General features: G+C 37.9%; 1 protein-coding gene across 1 annotated transcript in view; it reads left to right on the top strand.

The window, feature by feature from the left end:
- The window catches only part of CDKAL1 (CDK5 regulatory subunit associated protein 1 like 1), a 621,365-nt gene that overhangs the window by 277,009 nt on the left and 325,629 nt on the right, over window positions 1-18,727 (top strand). Inside the window, exon 9 of the mRNA XM_067537586.1 lies at window positions 14,651-14,754. Within this exon, the coding sequence (XP_067393687.1) occupies window positions 14,651-14,754 (104 nt within the window). The remainder of the gene's footprint in view (window positions 1-14,650; window positions 14,755-18,727) is intronic.

Genomic DNA, 18,727 nt, shown 5'->3' with positions numbered 1-18,727 from the left:
AGGAATCCAAAGAGCCTGACCTGCTGAGTGACATGCAGACAAACAGCACCGCATTACGGTTGTCATTCATGGAGCATCTGCACATAGTGAACTGCCGCTTCTGGGCGCGTGAGACAAGCACTGAGTGGTGGATCGCATTGTTATGTAGGTCTGAGATGACAACCAGTGGCTACAAAACTTTCGAATGCACAAAGCCACTTTGCTGGAACTCTGTGAGGAGCCAGCCCCTGCCCTGCAGCACAAGGGGATGTTGAGATGCCCATAGTGATCCTGAGAGACCCAGCCTACCCATTGATGCCATGGCTCATGAAGCCTTGCACAGGCAACCTGGATAGCAGCAAGGAGCTCTTCAATAACAGTCTGAGTAGAATCCGAATGACTGTTGAATGTGCGTTTGGAAGGTTAAAGGCTCGCTGGAGATGCCTTTCTGACAGGCTGGACTTAAATGAAGACAATATTCCTGTGGTTATAGCCGCCTGCTGTGTGCTCCACATTTTATGCAAAGTTAAGGGCGAGAAGTTTGCTCCCAGGATGGACCACTGAGGTGGATCACCTTGCCAGATGCCAAGGGCATTGGGGGGGGGGGGGGGCATAATGTGGGGGCCATTTTGACAATGAGAATCCATAATTTTTTTTTAAAACATCGCTGATATTTTACTGCTTTAAAGGTAAAGGATATGCTGTGGAGGTGCACATCTCATGTTAACACAGAAATATACAGTGCTTATTATTCTGAGAACTAACTTTTATTATTAAACACCAAACAGTCCACAACACAAACAAATCCTGGAGGAGAGAGTGGGGGGGGGGCAGGGGCAGTGTCTGCTATTATAGCTGCATGTGAGTCCAGTTGTTGCTCTCTTAGCTGTCTGAAGGGGTGGAATGAAGAGGGTATTGGGGCGGTCTGTGACTTTTGTAGGAATGTATTGGGAGAGTTGGTGGAGTTCAGGAAAAGAAGTTTTGTTGCAGCTGCAGGTGTGGGGTGAGCTTCTATGAACTGTGTCTGCAATGACACTATTGTCTTTAGAAGCTCTGTCTGATCTTCCATGGCCTTGATCATGTGCTCATGGCCAGCAAAAATTCTCTGCTGGTTTTCCTTCCGTTTCTGTCTGTCCATCTTTTGGGATTCTGACATTGATTCTCTCCATACCCTTTTCTTTCTTTTGGACCCCTCAGAGGACTGGAGGAATTCCTGGAATATCTCCTCCTTGCTTCTGCGGGGTTGGTTCCTTATCTGCGGAAGGCGGTCTGCCAGCATAGGGGCCTTGGCTGCGAAGGTCACATCTATGTAAGAACAAGAAACAATGAACAGAACCACTATTGTCAGTGCCGTAACAGCACACATATATCACTGTGAAACACACCTTATTCTCACTGTCCCCTTGCACAGACCACAGCTCCCTGATTAGCCTGGGAATGGTGAGTTTGGGGAGGAGGGTCAAGATCATTCAACTAGGTTGAGGTTCTGGGTTCTGTGTGGGTGCTTGCTTGAGGCATACATGCAGGTGCACTGGGAAAACAAATTTCAATTTGTGCCACCATTCTCCACAGGCAGGGGCCATAGAAGCCAATATCTCGCTCCTTAGAGTCAGCTAGGATGCGTCTCTTCTATGCAAGCAGCTTCAAACTGGGTCCCTATGCTGCATGACTGTGTGCTGCTTTGGTCCCTGCTAACGTGATTTCCAGTTGGTGTGGGAAAGTGTCCTACAAGGGGGAAGAAACACAGCTGCTCTGCCAAGAAATCTGAGACAGAAAATCAGGGAGTACCTACAAGAATGTTTCCTTGATGTCACACTGGAGGGTACCCACGAAATCTCAGCATGCATTAACGTGCTTCTCAGCCATACTGCCTAAAGGAATGGGAAAGCACATGCAAACACAGCTACTTCTGTACATTTCTATCCCTTCCGATACCCGTGTGTTTAGACAAGCTGAGGATCTTCATGGCTCCTGAACACAAGCAGCATCAGCTTCCAAACACTTACCAGAGCTCCCCTCTCCTGCATCCTGAGCGCCTGAGCTGAAGGGCTGGGACTGGCTATATCCTTCTCTGGTGGAGAACAGCTCCTGACTCCCAATCTGAGCACCAAACTGCTTCCCAGCTTCAGGTCATCCTCTAGCTCTACTTCGTTGTTGATTACCTCTTTATCAGGGTTTAGTCCGCTATCCAGTAGCCCCAGGGCCACAGAGGTGTCTACAGATGTCTTGGAGGTGGATGTGGAGTCCCTGCTAAGGATGGCTTTCAGTTCTTTGTGGAATCAGCAGCTCATTCGCTCCACACCAGAGCAACGGTTTGCCTCCCTGGCCTTCTGGTAGCTCTTCCGCAGCTCCTTGTTTTTAGCTCGGTACTGCAATGTGTTTCGCTCATAGCCTATCTCCGCCATGGCACGAGAAATCTGGCAGGCGATATTAAAGTTCCTTTGGCTAGAGCGGAGCTGGGACTGCACGGCAGACTCCCCCTAAATAGTGATCAGGTCCAGCAGCTCTGGTGTGCTCCAAGTGGGAAAGTGTTTGCTGCATGGAGCTGCCATGGTCACCTGGGAAGATTAGATGCAAGCTCTCCATGCCGACCAATCAGGAAGTGGAATAAAAATTTCAAAACTTCCCATGATTGTAAAGAGGGAGGGGGGTGGATGGCTGCAGAGCAGCAGAGTGCAAACGGATGTGCAGAGTGGTCAGGATTGGCATTGTGAGACATTTCTGGAGGCTATTTAATGTGACATAAACATACAGCAGTGTCTACACTGATGCTTTTGCGACAGAGCTTTAGCAACAAAGACTCTATGCCTCTTGTGTAGGTAGTTTTATTTTGTTGACTAAACAGGGCTGTTTTGTTGACAAAATGGCCATTGTAGTGTGTACACCAGGACTGTTTTGTCAACAAAAGCTGACTTTTGTCGACAACACTTCCTAGTGTAGACAAGGCCTGAGATACAAGGACATTGCAACAGAGGTGCAGACAGAACTGCATGAATGTAAGACAAAAGGCATACTTTTTTTTAAAAAGAGAGAAAAAAAGACTTCTCAGCTGAGGAGTCATTAGAGCAAGAAAGTCAGAGAGAAATATGGAGCCAATTCAGGATGATCAGTTATTTAGTAGCTAAACACTTCTGTTTCCTTTTGCTTACATGATTCTAGAAACCTTTAGTTTTTACAGCTGCATTTCAGTAATTTTAATAATAATTTATTTAAAAGTAAATACCTTAGTCAGAATTTACAAGAAGGCTCCTGTATCTGTATTTAGGGATTCATGGGTGGGATTTCCATAAGCACTTAAGAGACTTAGAAACAGAAGACCCAATAAAGGAACTTGTGTTCCTAAATCACTTAAGTGGTTTTGAAAATCCTATATTAGGCACTAAAATGCAGATGTCAGGAGCCGTTCTGTAGACTACTTTTAAAAATGTTCACTGTGATCAGGGCCCAAGCATAATTTTTTCAGTACAAACTTGTAACATGGGCCCCCACCCACACACATGTCCATGGGGGTTGCAGCTTGGGCTGGGCCTCCCAGGGCCTCCGGGCCCCGGTAAAGTGTACCCATTGCCCCGACCCTCATTTGGGGGCCCTGACTGATTACTGTAAGACTGTGTAGGATGTGTCTAAATCCCCTAGATCGCTTTGATAATATGTCTTTAATAACATGGTGGCTGCCTTGAGCTCTGTCTATGCTAGTGTTTTCACCATTGTTACTGGTAGAGCTGAACCAGTGATAGCAGTGGTGGGAAAGTTTTGGCAAAAAAGTTTGTGTAGACAAAATAATTGGGAAGGGCTTCTTTTCAAGTGATAAATGTTGCATTTCTGTTTTTATTATGCAATTACTTTCACCATTATTTTACCCAGACAATTCAGGCTCATTTTCCCACAGACATTTTACAAACACTTTTTTGGGAAATGTATCTGATAACTATCTCAAAGTGTCTAAATTAAGCTTTCTAGTTTCAGCACTGCTGAAATATAACTCTTTTCTCCCCCAGGATGTTTTGACCAATGCTAAAACAATACCTTTTATCCCAAGAACCAGAGTGTGGTACCTGTTGTATGTTACAGAATTGACTGCAACCTAATGTTTCCTGTGAGATTTCACCACTCTAAAAGGTTCTGTCCCAAAAGCCATTCAGGAAGTGAAAACAATTGCTCTTATCACAGTCTGTGGTCTACTTTTTAACTGTGTTTTCTCTATGGCTGGTTCAGTTGCTGCTAATTTTTGATGACCCGTGATATACTAAGTGAATTGCTTATATAAAAGTCTGACAGAATATTTTGCTTTTGCATGCCCCTGCCATTTTCAAAGGATTGCTGAGACTCTTTTTATCTTTTTATAATACTCTAAAATGCAGATCTGTCTCCTTTAGATAGTGGTGCAATATACATTTTCCTAGAGTTTTTTTTCTTGAATGCTATTTTAGACAGTGTATACATGAACTACAAAACAAACTATTTATTTAATTTTAAAACTTTTAAAATTTAATAATTAATTATACATAAGTTATAATTGGCAGTAAAGTCAACATTTAATTATGTAAATAAAGAAATATTACTTACTGATCCTCCTTAAACACTTCCTTCCAAAAGCCCTACACATGCTTCAACTCTTACTACATGCGTTTGACATGTTGTTACAGGTCACATTTACAATAAAATGTGTTCAAAGCAGATTTACAAAGCTATATATGTTTGGGTCCCATCTACAGTGGTTGCTTCTAAATAGGTTTCAGTTGCTTTAAAAAGGTAAATAACATAACTTCAAGATTTGCAGTATTCTCTATGTATTCCTTATATATAGGGCAGTATATTGAACACTGCACATTCTGAGGGAATATGATATAGTCAGGAAAGACAAGCTTTTAGTGGCCTGAGAGGCTGCATCTCTGACTATTCACTGCTTGAGCAGTCAAGTACATAAGTGATATGATAGGAGTCACTAGATTTGAATGGCTGTTGGCAGGGTGAAGTCCCTAGGGGGAAGAAGGGGTAGTCTTCAACTTGCTTTCCCTCATTTGTCCAACAGAGCTCAAATTTGTGAATTGTCAGGGTGCTCTGCAAAGCCTTTCTATTTATCCAGGCCTATGCCTGGAGAGGTGGCTGGGCCAAATTCAGAAGCTACTCTATGACTGTGTCTACACTAGGGATTTCTATGAGCACACCTATTTTGGTCAGGGGTTGAAGAGGTGTGAACTCTTTCCAACATATCTGTGCCAGCAGAGGTCCCTAGTATAAACACAGCAATATTGGAAAAGCTGTGCTTTTACCAGTAAAACCTTTCTTTTCACTCAGGGATGGTGGTTTAGTATACCAGTAAACAATGCAGATTTGTTGGTATAGCTGAGTACACAATATGCTTTTTGTGTGTTTTGCGATATAGTATTCTGATCTTTATATACTAGTAAAGCGCTCCTAGTGTAGACATGTCCTAAGATGGGTGTAACTTACTCCTTCTGGCACCCTCTGTGTGTAAATCATGCCAAAATCTGACTCTGATATAAACTCATCTCTGTTTATTGAAGTTGTACTGTAATTTGGTCTATACTTCTAAAGTGCTTTTGAATCCCTGTCCCTCTATTATACATACTGAAGAAGCTGAGGACTATTTTTAGGGCTTGTCTTCATTGCCTCACAGTCTGGACGACAGGGATGTGAATAGCAATGTGCTCCGAAGTTCTGCACTGTAATCATCCAGATTACATTAATGTGAACTAGGAATCTTTTTGTTCGCACTCAGTGTCCATAGGGGAGATTTACAGCATAGCACTTTGATGCACACTGCTTACATTTATGCAAACTAGGGAACTTTTAGTTTGGGTCCACATTATCCACACGGGAGTGCAGCAGTTGAGCATGCACGGCTATTCACATCCCCATAGTCTAAACTGCGGGGTAGTGTACATATAACTATATTTGTCACAACTGGAACATTCGAGTTAATTTATTAAATTTTGAATTTGCTTATACTTAACCTTCTAGTTGTACCCACACCAAACAAACAACTTTCCATGATTTGAAAGATCTTTGGCTCTCTAACCACATGTGAGTTTTTTTTGGTAAGGGAGTAGAGGTGGTGTTTTAAATGTAAATTATAGATCTTCCAGGTTTGCACCCACTTGATGTAAGCAAGGTTATGACATTTAAAGAAAAAAGACAGTGTAGGCAAAGTCAGAGTGTCTGTAGTCTGGGAGACAGGGTTTGGTGAAGTCTCTGCCTCTAGGGAAAATGAGCAATCAGGGAGCTGAGCTAAAGTCTGAAAATTCTAAATTGGATCTAAAATTAAACAAATGTACAACCATTTTTAACTTCTTTAAAAAAGGGAACCTTTCCAGTCATGGAAATATGTCACCCCAAAAAACTGATAACACTAACACTTAATATGTGTGGCATCAGGGGACCTGCAAAAACCCTTTGAAAGGTGGTGCTATGCTTTTCCCATGCATTTGGAAATGGGGTGTGATGCTGTCTGGATTAGGGGGACCTTTTAGAATATGATTTAATATAAATATTGCAAAATTACAATAATTCGTACAGGATAGGCCATGTCAGGTACCATTACAAAGGTTATGATTTGCTAAGTATGTTGATATTGTTTCTGTGTATATGTCATATTTGTATTGGAAGTTATGTTTATATTCGATATATCTGTATTTCAACTTGTGCTGTGTTTCTGGGTGACCTCAGACAGAATGACAGCAGCAATAAGCCTGCTTAATAGCCCGTTAGGGGAACTCAGAGGTACAATGAACCCAGGAAAAGAACCCTGTATTTCATCTTGTTTCTGTGAATTTCCACAAGCCTCATGGCAAAGGGACATAAAAGGCAGCTATTCCATCCGCTGTCATCTTCAGTCCTTCTTCCTATCTCTGGATTAACTCATCTGCAACTGAAGCTGTGAAACAAAGGATTGAGACCCATCCAGGTATTGGATGTACACCAGAGGGACAATACAAGCCTGCAAACTCCACGATTTAACTTATCCCTTTATGGAACCTAGTGGCTGATTAGGAGCCAGAGACTGAAATGCAGTAAATGGGACTGTGTATTTCTTGATGTAGCTTCTTGATAACCAGTGTGGGAGATCAGAAGCACTGTTTGTGACTGGTTGGTGAGTTTACTGCAGTGTGGGAGAATCTGCTCTCCTTTTGCAGCCTGCCTTGGCATTTTCATGTGGCTACCCTAGGCCTGGACGGGTCACAGAGGGACAGTGACACTGCTTCTCCTGTTCTTCCTTTTCTCTCTATCCTGCTGCTTGAATTAAGATTTTCTGCTAGGATCATGTGCAGTGTTTGTTCAAATTTTGTATCTTTGTGCAGGGGCTCTGCTTTTACAATCACTAATTAAGTAAAGGACTACTGTATAGTTTATTTCTGCAATAAAAATTTAAATAAAGTAATTTTGTTTATTGTATATAAACAAAAAACCAGTTGCATTAAAAGCTACGCAGTCCTTTGATAAACTAGAAACATCAGTGCTTCAAGTTTCAACATCAAGTTTCAATCTCTTGACTTTCATAATTATACAGGAGGGCATATGCACTGCTTTAATTAAGCTTTTGTCAGCATTTTCATTATGCTCAAATATTTCTATTGGATTATAACTAGACTTGAAAAATTAACATTGAACAGAAACTGTGCAAATTCCTTTGCTTAAGAATAACTGTTGCTCCAGTTTAAAAAGTCAAATAGTTGGGATATTTGATGGAGTACAAGGGAAAAAATACTGATTTTAGGCAATGAGTGTTAAGCAGTATCTAGCTAGAAAGAAAATGTGGCCACCAGTTAATTCATAATGTAGTCTCACTGCTTGTTGATATTTTAAATATTAAAATGACTGTGTTCAATTCTTTAAAATACTATTTTTCCTGACTTTCAGCAGTATATTGTAAAGATTGCAGTATATTGTATATTGCAGTATATTGTAAAGATTGTACAGCAGTACAGCTGTGCTCCTGTAGTGTTTTAAGTGTAGACATACCCCTATTTTCATCTACTGTGAAAATCCATAGGTTAGAGTAGTCTTTATTCCTCTTCTGTTGCATTATTCCTAATTGGTCCCTCCTGTAAGGGATATCCTTTCACTTTCAGTATGTTTTTCTGATAAATATTTCATTTCAAAATTTAAACAAATTTTACAAAATAGATCATTTAAATACAAATTCACTTGAGTAGGATAAAGTCCTATGTTCCCTACCTCTCCATTTAAAAATTGCAGAGACATGAACAAAGTGCTTTTGGTAGTGAGTATGTCAGTATATTCAAATTGTGTTTTATTATAAGCCACCTGTTACTCTGCTATGTGAAGATCATACTTTTTGTTGGGGTGAAGTAGTACTGTTACCTATAGTGGATAAAAATAAAGGGTAAAATTTTCAGAAGTGCCTTAATGACGTATGTACATTTAAAAATAGGATTTAGGTTCCTAAACCACTTGAAACTTTCACCCAAAGTAGATTTTTTTTATCCACTTATACTAAGGTAATAAAACTTCATAATAATTTTCCATCAATGTCTGTAATATTTTTTTTGTTATCTTTATTATGCACAGCGACATTTAGATCAGACTTTAAATATTTAAAGTAGGATTGTGATTCATAAATACAAACTTTCACTGTGGCTTCAGCATATTCTTTTTCAGTCCCATAAACTAGGTGTATAGGTCTGATAGTTTGCTCCAGGGTCATTTTTAAGGGGCGAGATTCCCTGGTCAAGTTCATTTGAGCAAGAAGGTAATTTTAGGCACCTTGCCATTTTGCTGATGGTTTTCAGTTAATAAAATACAGTTTCTCACAAGGTTTTTTATACTAGATTATTTTTTGTGTGTAATCTGGTATACTGGAAACTTAGTTTGGCTTACTTGAAAGAAGCACAGATTTTTATTATGCTTATTGTATGTTTTAGATTAACATTTTCAAGGACTAATTATTTTTGAATCTGTTAGATTTTGGCCTGAACTCTTTTCTCATAGATAGAAAATTGCATCTATTTCGATCCACTGCAGCCTGAAAAAAAATATTAAAATTAATTTTTTGTCACATAAGGGCTAAAAAAATATATTTCCAAATTGCATTTTAAATTATGGTGTATATTTTTGACCATCTTTCTGAATATTGGCCCTTTCTGTATTTCAGAACATAATTTTAAAAGTATATTGTCTTTTTGTTTTACTATATAATTTGATTACCAAAAGAAAGATATAGACAGGCTACATGAATGTCAAAGAATATTTTTATTCTGTATTAGAAATGAATTGGTTCTGATAAAATGTGTAACAAGCCATCCTTTCTCTCCGCTTCCTCAAAACACGGCTGTTTCGTTTTAGAACCAAACCCAGTTTAACGTGAAATGTTTGGAAAGTGGCTTTTCTTTCTTTTTTTTTTTCTTTCTCCGACTGATTTCCAGCTTCTAGCTTGGACTTTTGAAATTTCACAAAAAATGGTGCTGTTGTGATATATTTCCAGATATCGCGGGTTGGCTTGGGAGGAGTCTGTGTCCCCTGAACTGAAGTTGTGGGGGGAGAATGAAGTCATCAGTCTTGCCCTGGAAGATAGCAGGAAGATGGGCCTTTCTTTCTGTCCGCTTCTAGTTATCAGTCTGTAGAGGAAAGAGTTTGTGCAGGAAGGATCAGGTACTAGCAGGGCCTCTTGGGGAAAGAGTTGTTGGGTGAGTAAGTGTCTCAGGGATCCCACCCAAGTTTGGATAATTTAAACATGTAGCCTATATGTCTGAACTATTAGATGCTTAATCAAACTGACCCTAAACCTTTGGAGGTCCACCTGCTACTACTCAGGATTTCTACTAAAGGTAAGGCTTTTTCATGGTCAAATATGACTGTTCAAGTGTCAGAATAGAAACATATGAATATATGTTCATGTGTCATACTATCATGCCCATCAATAGTACAGCAAGAGGAGAGAGAGAGATTCAGATATTTCGACTTTTATGATCTGATGTGCAGACAATTAAGAAAAATGATATTTACCTACCTGTGCTATTCATTATTTTGTTTTATTTTGTAATTTGATTCATTTGATCATATTGGATTAGCTGGATGCTGCCATTCACTTTCACACCATTGGACACATTTTATTGATAATATCCAAAGTAACTTGTTTGTTTGCCTTTATGTGCAGTTATTTCATTTGCTTTTTATTTTGTTGCCTCCAGAGTTAAAAATTGAATATCCTGGTTAATGTCATTCAGTGCCAAAAAAAAAAGTATTGTAAAGAAGCTGTGAAATTGCAGGAAAGTACTGTAAAGTGAGAGAAAACTCATCTTTTATTACTGTATTTGAATCATAGTTTGGCATAGTCTACACCCTCCACCACAGATACTTTAAAGTTTAATGTCTCTTCCTATTCAAGTCTGCCTTTTATTTTATTTTTTTATGGTTTGGGCCTGAAGGTTCAACTGTAAAAGATCTTTTGTTTTCACAGAAGGTGATGATATTGGCAACCTTTCCTTTTTTCAAAACAGTAATCTTATTAAATTTAAATAATTTCAGTTCTTTGTATACTTACTTCTAGATCCTGCTTTTTATGGAAAGCTTGGCATGTCTAAAAGTATTGTTCAGTATAATTCCTGACCATGTGAATAGCAACTAGGGATTCTCATATAAGAATATGATTTGTCCCTCTAGTATCGGATATGGGCCTTCACTCAGTTTTCACAGAGACCCAAACATTTTATTGCAAGGGTGTAATGGTAATCTTGATTAATATGATTGGAGCCTTAGGAGACAAGCAACTGAAGCTGCAGTTTCTTTGAAAAGAGTGTGTAATGCAAATTAAAATTTTATTATAAATACTTTTACTTTGTAGCCACTTCAGTTGCAACTGATTTCCATTAAGTTTAATAATGCTTTCCCTCCCACTCACTGTCACCTTAAAATCCCTAAGAAAGGAAATATTTTAAAAAGTATTCTAACTTCAGCCAAAAGGGGAAACAGATGAGAGAGTTGAAATTATATTTATTGCATTCACCTACTTTTCTCTTGTCACACAGGAACAAAGTTTGGTTGATAAAACTCTAATTTTAAAAGTTAAGATTTTAAATAGGAGTTCTGCTATGGGTCTTCTGTTTTGTCAAGTTTAAAATAGGGTATTCAATGATTGCAGGAGACACAAGATTTTTAAAAATCTCTTTCCTTTATGAAGTTAGACTTCAAAATGAGCACCAATTGCTAGGAAATATAATTTGAGAGAGAAGAATTTTTCCACCAAAATTGAAGTTAATCAGACTTTGTAAATTAAGGCAAATATTAAAAGTCGTGGTCACCATAGTTAAAATAATAATTTTTCCCTAACCCCACCCCAACTTCATCTTGAGGATGCAGCGTAGTTAATATTTAAAAGTAAACATATTGGATTAATCTATTTGATGTGAGAAAAGGGGGTCCCTCCTGCACCCTCTTGTGGGTCTTAGGGTGTCTTCAGGAAGGGTATATGTCTGGGGGACACTTGGGTTTGAAAGAGCCTGGCATTTCGGGGGACACAGGTGGGTTGGAGAGAGCCTGACATCTGGGGGACATCAAAGGTGGGGGAAGCAGAGTGTGGCAGATGTTTAGCTTTGGAGTGGGAATGGAATCTTTGGGCCTCCTTTATACATTGTAACAAAACAAAGAAGGACGCAAGCCCAATACGATTTTTTTCATTTTTTAACTTTGCTAGTCGCCTTTATGGTTCCTAAATAACATTAGCCCTTGTAGTAATGCCCTGAGAAGATAACAAGCTAATAGTGTTATATCTTTCCATAACAGTTTAATCTTACCAATGATCATAAAAACTGCTATATTAATAATCATACAGAAGTTGCTTCTTTAAACACTGCCTTTGTTGATGTTAGTATTAATCAGAAACAATCTTTTAGGATCAGTGGGGGTAGGAAGGGTCGTATCTCTACACTGTCAGTTTCCTACAGTAGTGAGCACCTGGGAGAAAACTTGATCCTTCATATTATCTTATTCTTTTTCTGTAAATTTCAGATAAGCATCTAAACTTATGGAAATTTAACTAGCTCTTTCAACATTTGCCCATTTCTCTTTCCTTTTGTCATCATAAGGTTTCAAGATGTGCCCCTTTGTCAGGGCAAACCTGACCAAGTGATAAATATTTGCTTGTAGTGTAAGGACCCTTCAGACACTTATGTCACCATCATTGTAATTTGCTACCTTAAAGAGAAAATAAATTGTTGGCTTGGAAGATTTCTTGATATACTAGAATCCAAGAGCTCTTTCAGAGTCATCCCTTACTTGTCTTCAAAATGTTTGCATAATAATGGCCTTCAAAGAAAATCAAACATTTTCATAGCACCACCTCAGATTTAGTATTTTTAAATTTCATTTACAGCTTGCAAAATTTAAGCTGGAATATTTTATGTGTTAACAAATGTGCCCCATGTTATTTGGGATTGCCTTTCTTATTAAAGTATAGTACACTACATTTTCAGTTAATCTGGTACCAGTTCCAGTGGAGACCTTTGACACTAAGACATAAGAAATTTGGAATTGGCATATCAGTTTAGACCAGTGGTCCACCTAATATAGTAAACTTGTAGTGTAGACAAGCCCAGTAATGTTGGTATGATTTATACTGATCAGAAACGTAAGTTACACCGACTTAAGTGCCAGTGTGGACAGCGCTGTGTTGGCAGGAGAGTTTCACAAGAGGTGGTTTTATTATGCCAATGGGAAAGCTCTTTCCCATCAGCATAAACCGTCTCCACCAGAAGTGCTATAGTGGCACAGCTGCATTGGTGCAGCTGCACCACAGTAGTGCTTGTAGTGTAGACTAACCCTCAGTCTAACCCTCACTCTCTGATATTGACCAGTATTTCGTGATTCAGAAGAAGGTGCAAGAAACCCCTATGGGGAATTGCTTCCTATCTCAGCCAACTAGTGCTATAATAGAATTATAATATTTTCAGTACTTTATGGCCCATTCTTTAAGCAAATAAATATTTATTTTCCTTTTTGTTTACTTCTCTGCACTGAACAATTGTTTTTGTTGAACTCTCCACACTGACAGCCATTTCTTTTTCCTGAGTGATTATAGTTGATTTACAGTCCAGCAATATACATGAGAAATTCAAATTATTCTTTCCAATGTGCATTTACATTTGTCAATATTTAACCTATCCTTTCACTTAGCTTAGACAAGTTTTTGAGCTTATACAGAGATCTTTGTCAGGTGTGGGAAATGTACTCGAGTGTCACAGCTAAATACAAGGTGGAACAGATTGTTTAGCATAAGTAGACTGCACATATTTCAAGGGACCATTCAAGGTGAAGTGGCCAGTTAATGCCTCTCCAGTCATAAGATGGGAAGGAGAGAAAAAAAGCTGGAGAAGATTAGTGAGTTACAGATTGTTGTAATAAACCATACATTTGGTGTGTCTGTTTAATCCATGATTTTTAGTATCTAGCAAAGTTACAAATTTAAGCTCCCAGGCTTGTCTTTTGAAGGTGGTTAGGGTCCTCTGAGTCATCATCCTCAAAGGAAACCTGCACAACACCTTCAATATGAGCCTGGGAGCTTAAATTTAAAAATACTGGATCTGTCCCAAATCCCTCTGAGCCCTGATCATCAAATTGACCCCTCCCCACCTTACAGATTCCCAAATACTTTTCACTAAGGTGAAAAATAGTCAAGTCCGGTGTCTACTTCCTGGCTGCCAGGTCCATTATCTGGTCTCAGAGCATGGCCCTCCTGTGCCACCTCAGGATTGCCTTGCCACTGAGACCCAGCTGTAAATCTGCAGAAAACCTGGTAGCCTACATGCCTGGTTTTCATTACTTTGCCTGCAGATACATGCCACTGCTCACCTGACCTGTTTGCTTGGTCCTGAAATTGGGGGGACAGTATAAAATTAGCTATTCAGACTGCCAGACTCTGATTTTCCAGTGCCTGCGATCCCATGAACATCCTGTATTTAATTTGAATACCATCATTCAGTTGTTTGAATTCTCTGTGCTCCTAGTCCTAGTTGGGCTGAAATTGTTAGTGCCCCAGTCCTGAATAAATGGGAACCAAAGACGTGCTGGTAGCCATGACATTGTTAGGCCCTTTTTTAAAACTGCCAGCAGCAACTAGTTTCCCAGGCAATGGGGTTGCAGACATTCTGACAGATGGCTCACCCTTTGCTACTACCAGCAACAGTGGGAGACTAATGTAGACAGGTCTACACAAAACAATGCTTAAAAGCCAGAAGCAGCAGGTGCTGGTGCTAGCGCACTTCCATCACCCCTGCTATCACAGGGCTGGCTGGTAGCAATGGTGGGAAATGTAGCTAAAAATTCATACTGTAAAAAAGGCTTTCATGTGAAAATTTCTTGACCCAGTTACTTTTTAGAAAGACATTGATTCCTGATTTGAAGTCCTTGCACAAAATTTCCACTGACTGTAGGGTTTGTGATGCTTAGGTTCTTAAAGGCTGAGTAGACTACTTTGGTTGCTTCTTTAAAATAGGGAGGAAAACTAAACTTTAGACCACTCTATATGGTGTATTTACTGGTGTGAATTTTTTTTTAAATTAAGCTAGTAGTACTCTGTATTTCTACATATAAAAGTTGTATTTTGCAGATTTTTGTTTTGCTAAATTGTGTGTATTAAAATGTTAGGAAGGGAATTTTTCGGCAATAAACTAAAGTATTTTAATCTTTTAAATAGGTGTCTTAATGCATGTACCTATTGCAAAACCAAGCATGCCAGAGGAGACCTAGCAAGTTATCCAATTGAAGAACTAGTGGACAGAGCTAAACAGTCTTTTCAAGGTAAGATTGTTCCACTGTTACCTAAGTCAACTTTAAGGTTACAAGATCTTACTCTCACAGGTAATTTCCTGTAAATAAGATAGTTCTGGGAGTAGGTTAATGTACTGTATTATTTGTGTTCCAAATATGATGTAAGTGTGGTTGCTGGTGCCCTCTAAAATTAAGTCTTACATTCATTATGTTCTGTACCAGTACTTTCAGGAATTAGTATTTCCACCGAAATACTTAATTGGTTTTAATCTTGCTTATGCAAACTTCCATCTCATGATTTATTGATGATTATTTGAAATTTTTTTTGACCTCCTTAAAAACAGGAGGTAAGAAAGTTTTCTGTTTTCAAATCCTTTTCTGTGACACAGAATAAAAACTGCTTGTATTTTAAAACTAATTTTGAGGTTCTTAATCCTTCTCTTTTTGTATTGTAAAGTAGTAAAAAGAACAATTATTTTACATAGAAAGTATTCTTACATTAAAAGCAAATTTCATTAAAATCTCATCAGAATTCTTACAATGCTGTGTTTTTAGGATGTAGTGCTTTTCTAAAAATGGAAGCTTTGGAGTTTCTCTAGGATGTTTCTGTCAGTGATGTGGGCTTTAAGGATTCATTTAGAAGCAATTAAGATCCACGGTATCTCTTATTAGGAGCCAGTGTATGCTTTATATGCTTAAAACTTAAATGGGAAAATTGTAAATGTGTCTTTTGATATATTATTGGATGTATGACTGTTTTTTTGGCGTGGCTAATATGCTGCCATTTCCTAGGTTTCTATCTACCATTAGCTCAGATACTTGCTTAGGAAGCATTAGAGTCTTCATGGAAGAACGCTAATGTTTACAGTTTGTCTCTGGACTGATCTCTATCTTTACCCTTCCTTCAAGTAAACACAAATGCAGATATTGTGCCAACTTCTTCCCTTGTGTAAACTCACTGAAAGTAAATAGCATTGTTCCATGGATTAATTTGCTCACTATATTAAAGTAGCACAAATGTTCTGATTTAGACCCAGAGAATTGAAATTGAACGATTTATCTCTACATCTTTAAATCTTGTTGTTGTGCCTACATGTGGTAACAAATAGGGTGCATACAATCACATCTCTTTTTAGACACCTCCTGTGTGTAAGAGCAAGAAGTATTGGTTATGCTTTACTTAAATATGAATGCCCTGGTTTCTGCGAGTTAAAAGTTGGAGCTTAGACATTGTTTTCATATGTTTCTAGTGTTTGACTATAAAACATAAACAGATGCTACATAATTAATAAGGCCACAGCACTTAAGCATGTTCTAAGTCCATCCTTATTTAAGGAACCACTTAAGCACAAGTCTTCAATGGGATTTAACTGCACTTTGGGAATAGGAATGCTTTCCTAAATCAAGGCCTAAGCTTACATGTTTTATTTCAACATGCACATTACCAAAACAAAGTATCTATTCAAGATTCTAAATGCTCTTTATATGTATTAAATGTAGTGCTCAACCTCCTCCTTCAAATCCTCCATAAAGCCTGTCAGTAATTGTCACTATAAGATTTCACCCTTTCATCAAGTATGTGCTGTCAACTGATAACTTTTTTCCCATGCTTGAACTGGATTGTAAATCCTTGGAGTCAGGAATCGAGTCATATTCTAGAATTGCCTTTTTAATAGAGCATTTTACATCTATATAATGTATAGAACAACAGTTCTCAGACTTAACTGGTTCATGTACCACTGCCTAAAAAAAATCATTGTGAAGTGAATTGATGGCACATTAAGCTCACTTACTTGTGGAGTCTGCATTCATATAATGATGACATGTTAACTAATGTAATGCAGATAACATCATGGGATATTGCAAGAGTTAAATTCAGTTGCTTTTTTAAATCTCTTTACTGATAGTTGGTGGAGTAAATCATGCAGCATCAAATGTAGCTATTACATGAAAGAGAGGATAATTGACACTGTTGTCAGGCTTATGTTTATCGCTATATAATCTCACACATGCAATTTGTATACACTAAAAACAGTCTTTTCAACTATTTGAATCCAGTTGGAGATACACGTTTGTGGAGGTTACAAGTTTTCAGCAACAATGAAGTATGAAATTTCAGTTTAGGATAACATGCTTTAATCTTGATAAATAGCTTTTCCTTAATCATCTAAATTATCATGTTTTTCATCTATTTATATGCAATAAATATTTTTAATGGGAATATATAGATTGGGGTATTTTGAAACTTCACTTTTTTATCCTCTCTTTCAGTTTGAATGAGAGAAAATGTAAAGCATGCCCAGCTTGACATTATTTATTATTATTAATATTGTGGTATCTGAATCAAATACCCATTTCAAAATGTTATCTAATTTGAAGCGAGATTGAATAAGTGAGTGTGACAAATAAAGGATTTGGGTAATGAAGATAACAACACACAGTTCCTGAGGCTAACTATTTAGATTTATCTGGATTTTTTGTCAACTTGTTATAGATGATTTTGACATGCAAATGCAATAACTGTACAAGTAGAAGCTAGATTAAAAGAGGGTGAGGTTAATCTATCATACTGAAGCAATTACTCTATAATGTAATAACATTATCTAAAAACAGTCTTTGTTCTTATGGAGAGCTTGCTCTTATTCTGTTTTGAATTTTTTTTTTTTTTTGAAGGATAGTGCAAAGTAGCTTACAGCAGGCAAGTTCTGAAAGTTGTAGTAATGGTTGGCATTACATCACTATCTGATGTAATGGGTGAATAGGGAGCAAAGCAAGTAATGAGATGTAATATTGCAACTCTTCAGGGTTCATATGTTAAGTAAACAATCATGAAATATGGAGTCAAATATACTATTTGCATCATATTGAGAAGTTACATTATTATTATCAGCTTTATGCAACTGGATTTCAAAAACTTTATGTCTAATCAGTGAGACAAACACTAAATGCATCACTCAGTGATTAAGACTGTTGCTTTTATCTAGTCATTAAATCTTCAGTTTGTCCAGTAAAGATATTATCTCACCCACCTTTTCTCTCTAGTAAAAATAGAGAAGTGCAACTGTGTTGTAGAAAGTGCTTGTACTGTGGAATTATTCCTAGGGGAATTAAAGTGTAGTAGAAGAAGAAGAACAAAACAGTATATATTGATTTTCCATAAGTGCACAGTCAAACCATGTGAAAGGGAGGAATTAGTATAGCTTACAATTTTTGTTAACCTACAGCTTAATATCCAATCATTTTATAATGATGTAGTGAAAACTGATTATTACAGCACCACAGATACAGTAGGTGGGAAGTTCTAATGGTGAAACGAATTGGAAATGCTTACAAAAGCTATATTTACGGATAGATTGTGTCAGACCCTTACTCTGAGAGGGCAAAAGAGCCTCGCCCTTGTGCAAGGCCTGTCATACATGGCCTGTGTTGTGGAATGTAAGGGCTACTCTCTTGATGCCCTACACAAGAAGGCAGGAGTATGGTCTTGCCTTTTTTGCACCAACGCACAGACCTGGCTGCCTGCACCATGGAGAACAGGTGGCTACCTGCTCAGTATATCTGCTTGCTAGGCTGCTCCCCGTGAGATTCTGCACTGGTCCTTAATGTAGTGAAAAAACTTCAAAATATTAAATAATAGACAAAGCAGCAATAGAATTGGCATAGATATACACATTATTTTTTCCTGATCAACCCAGTTGTTCTTATCTTAATGTTGTATGTGGTTTGTCTCCTAATGGTTAATATGTTTGAAATTGTTTTCTAACTTTGAATTACAGATTAGTTGTAAAACTTGTGTCTATATTTTGGAGCTGAGATTAAAGCTCTTTGTTTAAAGAAGTCAATTGCAAGGTGTTGTAAAAGGAGCAAAATCTGTGAATTTCCAGTACTAATTAATAATTATTACAGATTCTGAAAAGCCAGCAGCAGTGCTAGAAAAAGTGGACAAAATGAGGTTCTAAAATAGTTCATTCTCTAAATATTTCTAAATTTCTTCTAGAAACAA

The sequence above is a fragment of the Emydura macquarii genome, unplaced genomic scaffold (assembly GCF_026122565.2).
Source record: "Emydura macquarii macquarii isolate MOO-44397 ecotype Brisbane River unplaced genomic scaffold, CSIRO-AGI_Emac_v2 contig_431, whole genome shotgun sequence".
Taxonomy (NCBI): domain Eukaryota; kingdom Metazoa; phylum Chordata; order Testudines; family Chelidae; genus Emydura; species Emydura macquarii.
Note: the sequence above shows the minus strand (reverse complement) of the source record. Positions and strands in the feature narration are given on the sequence as shown.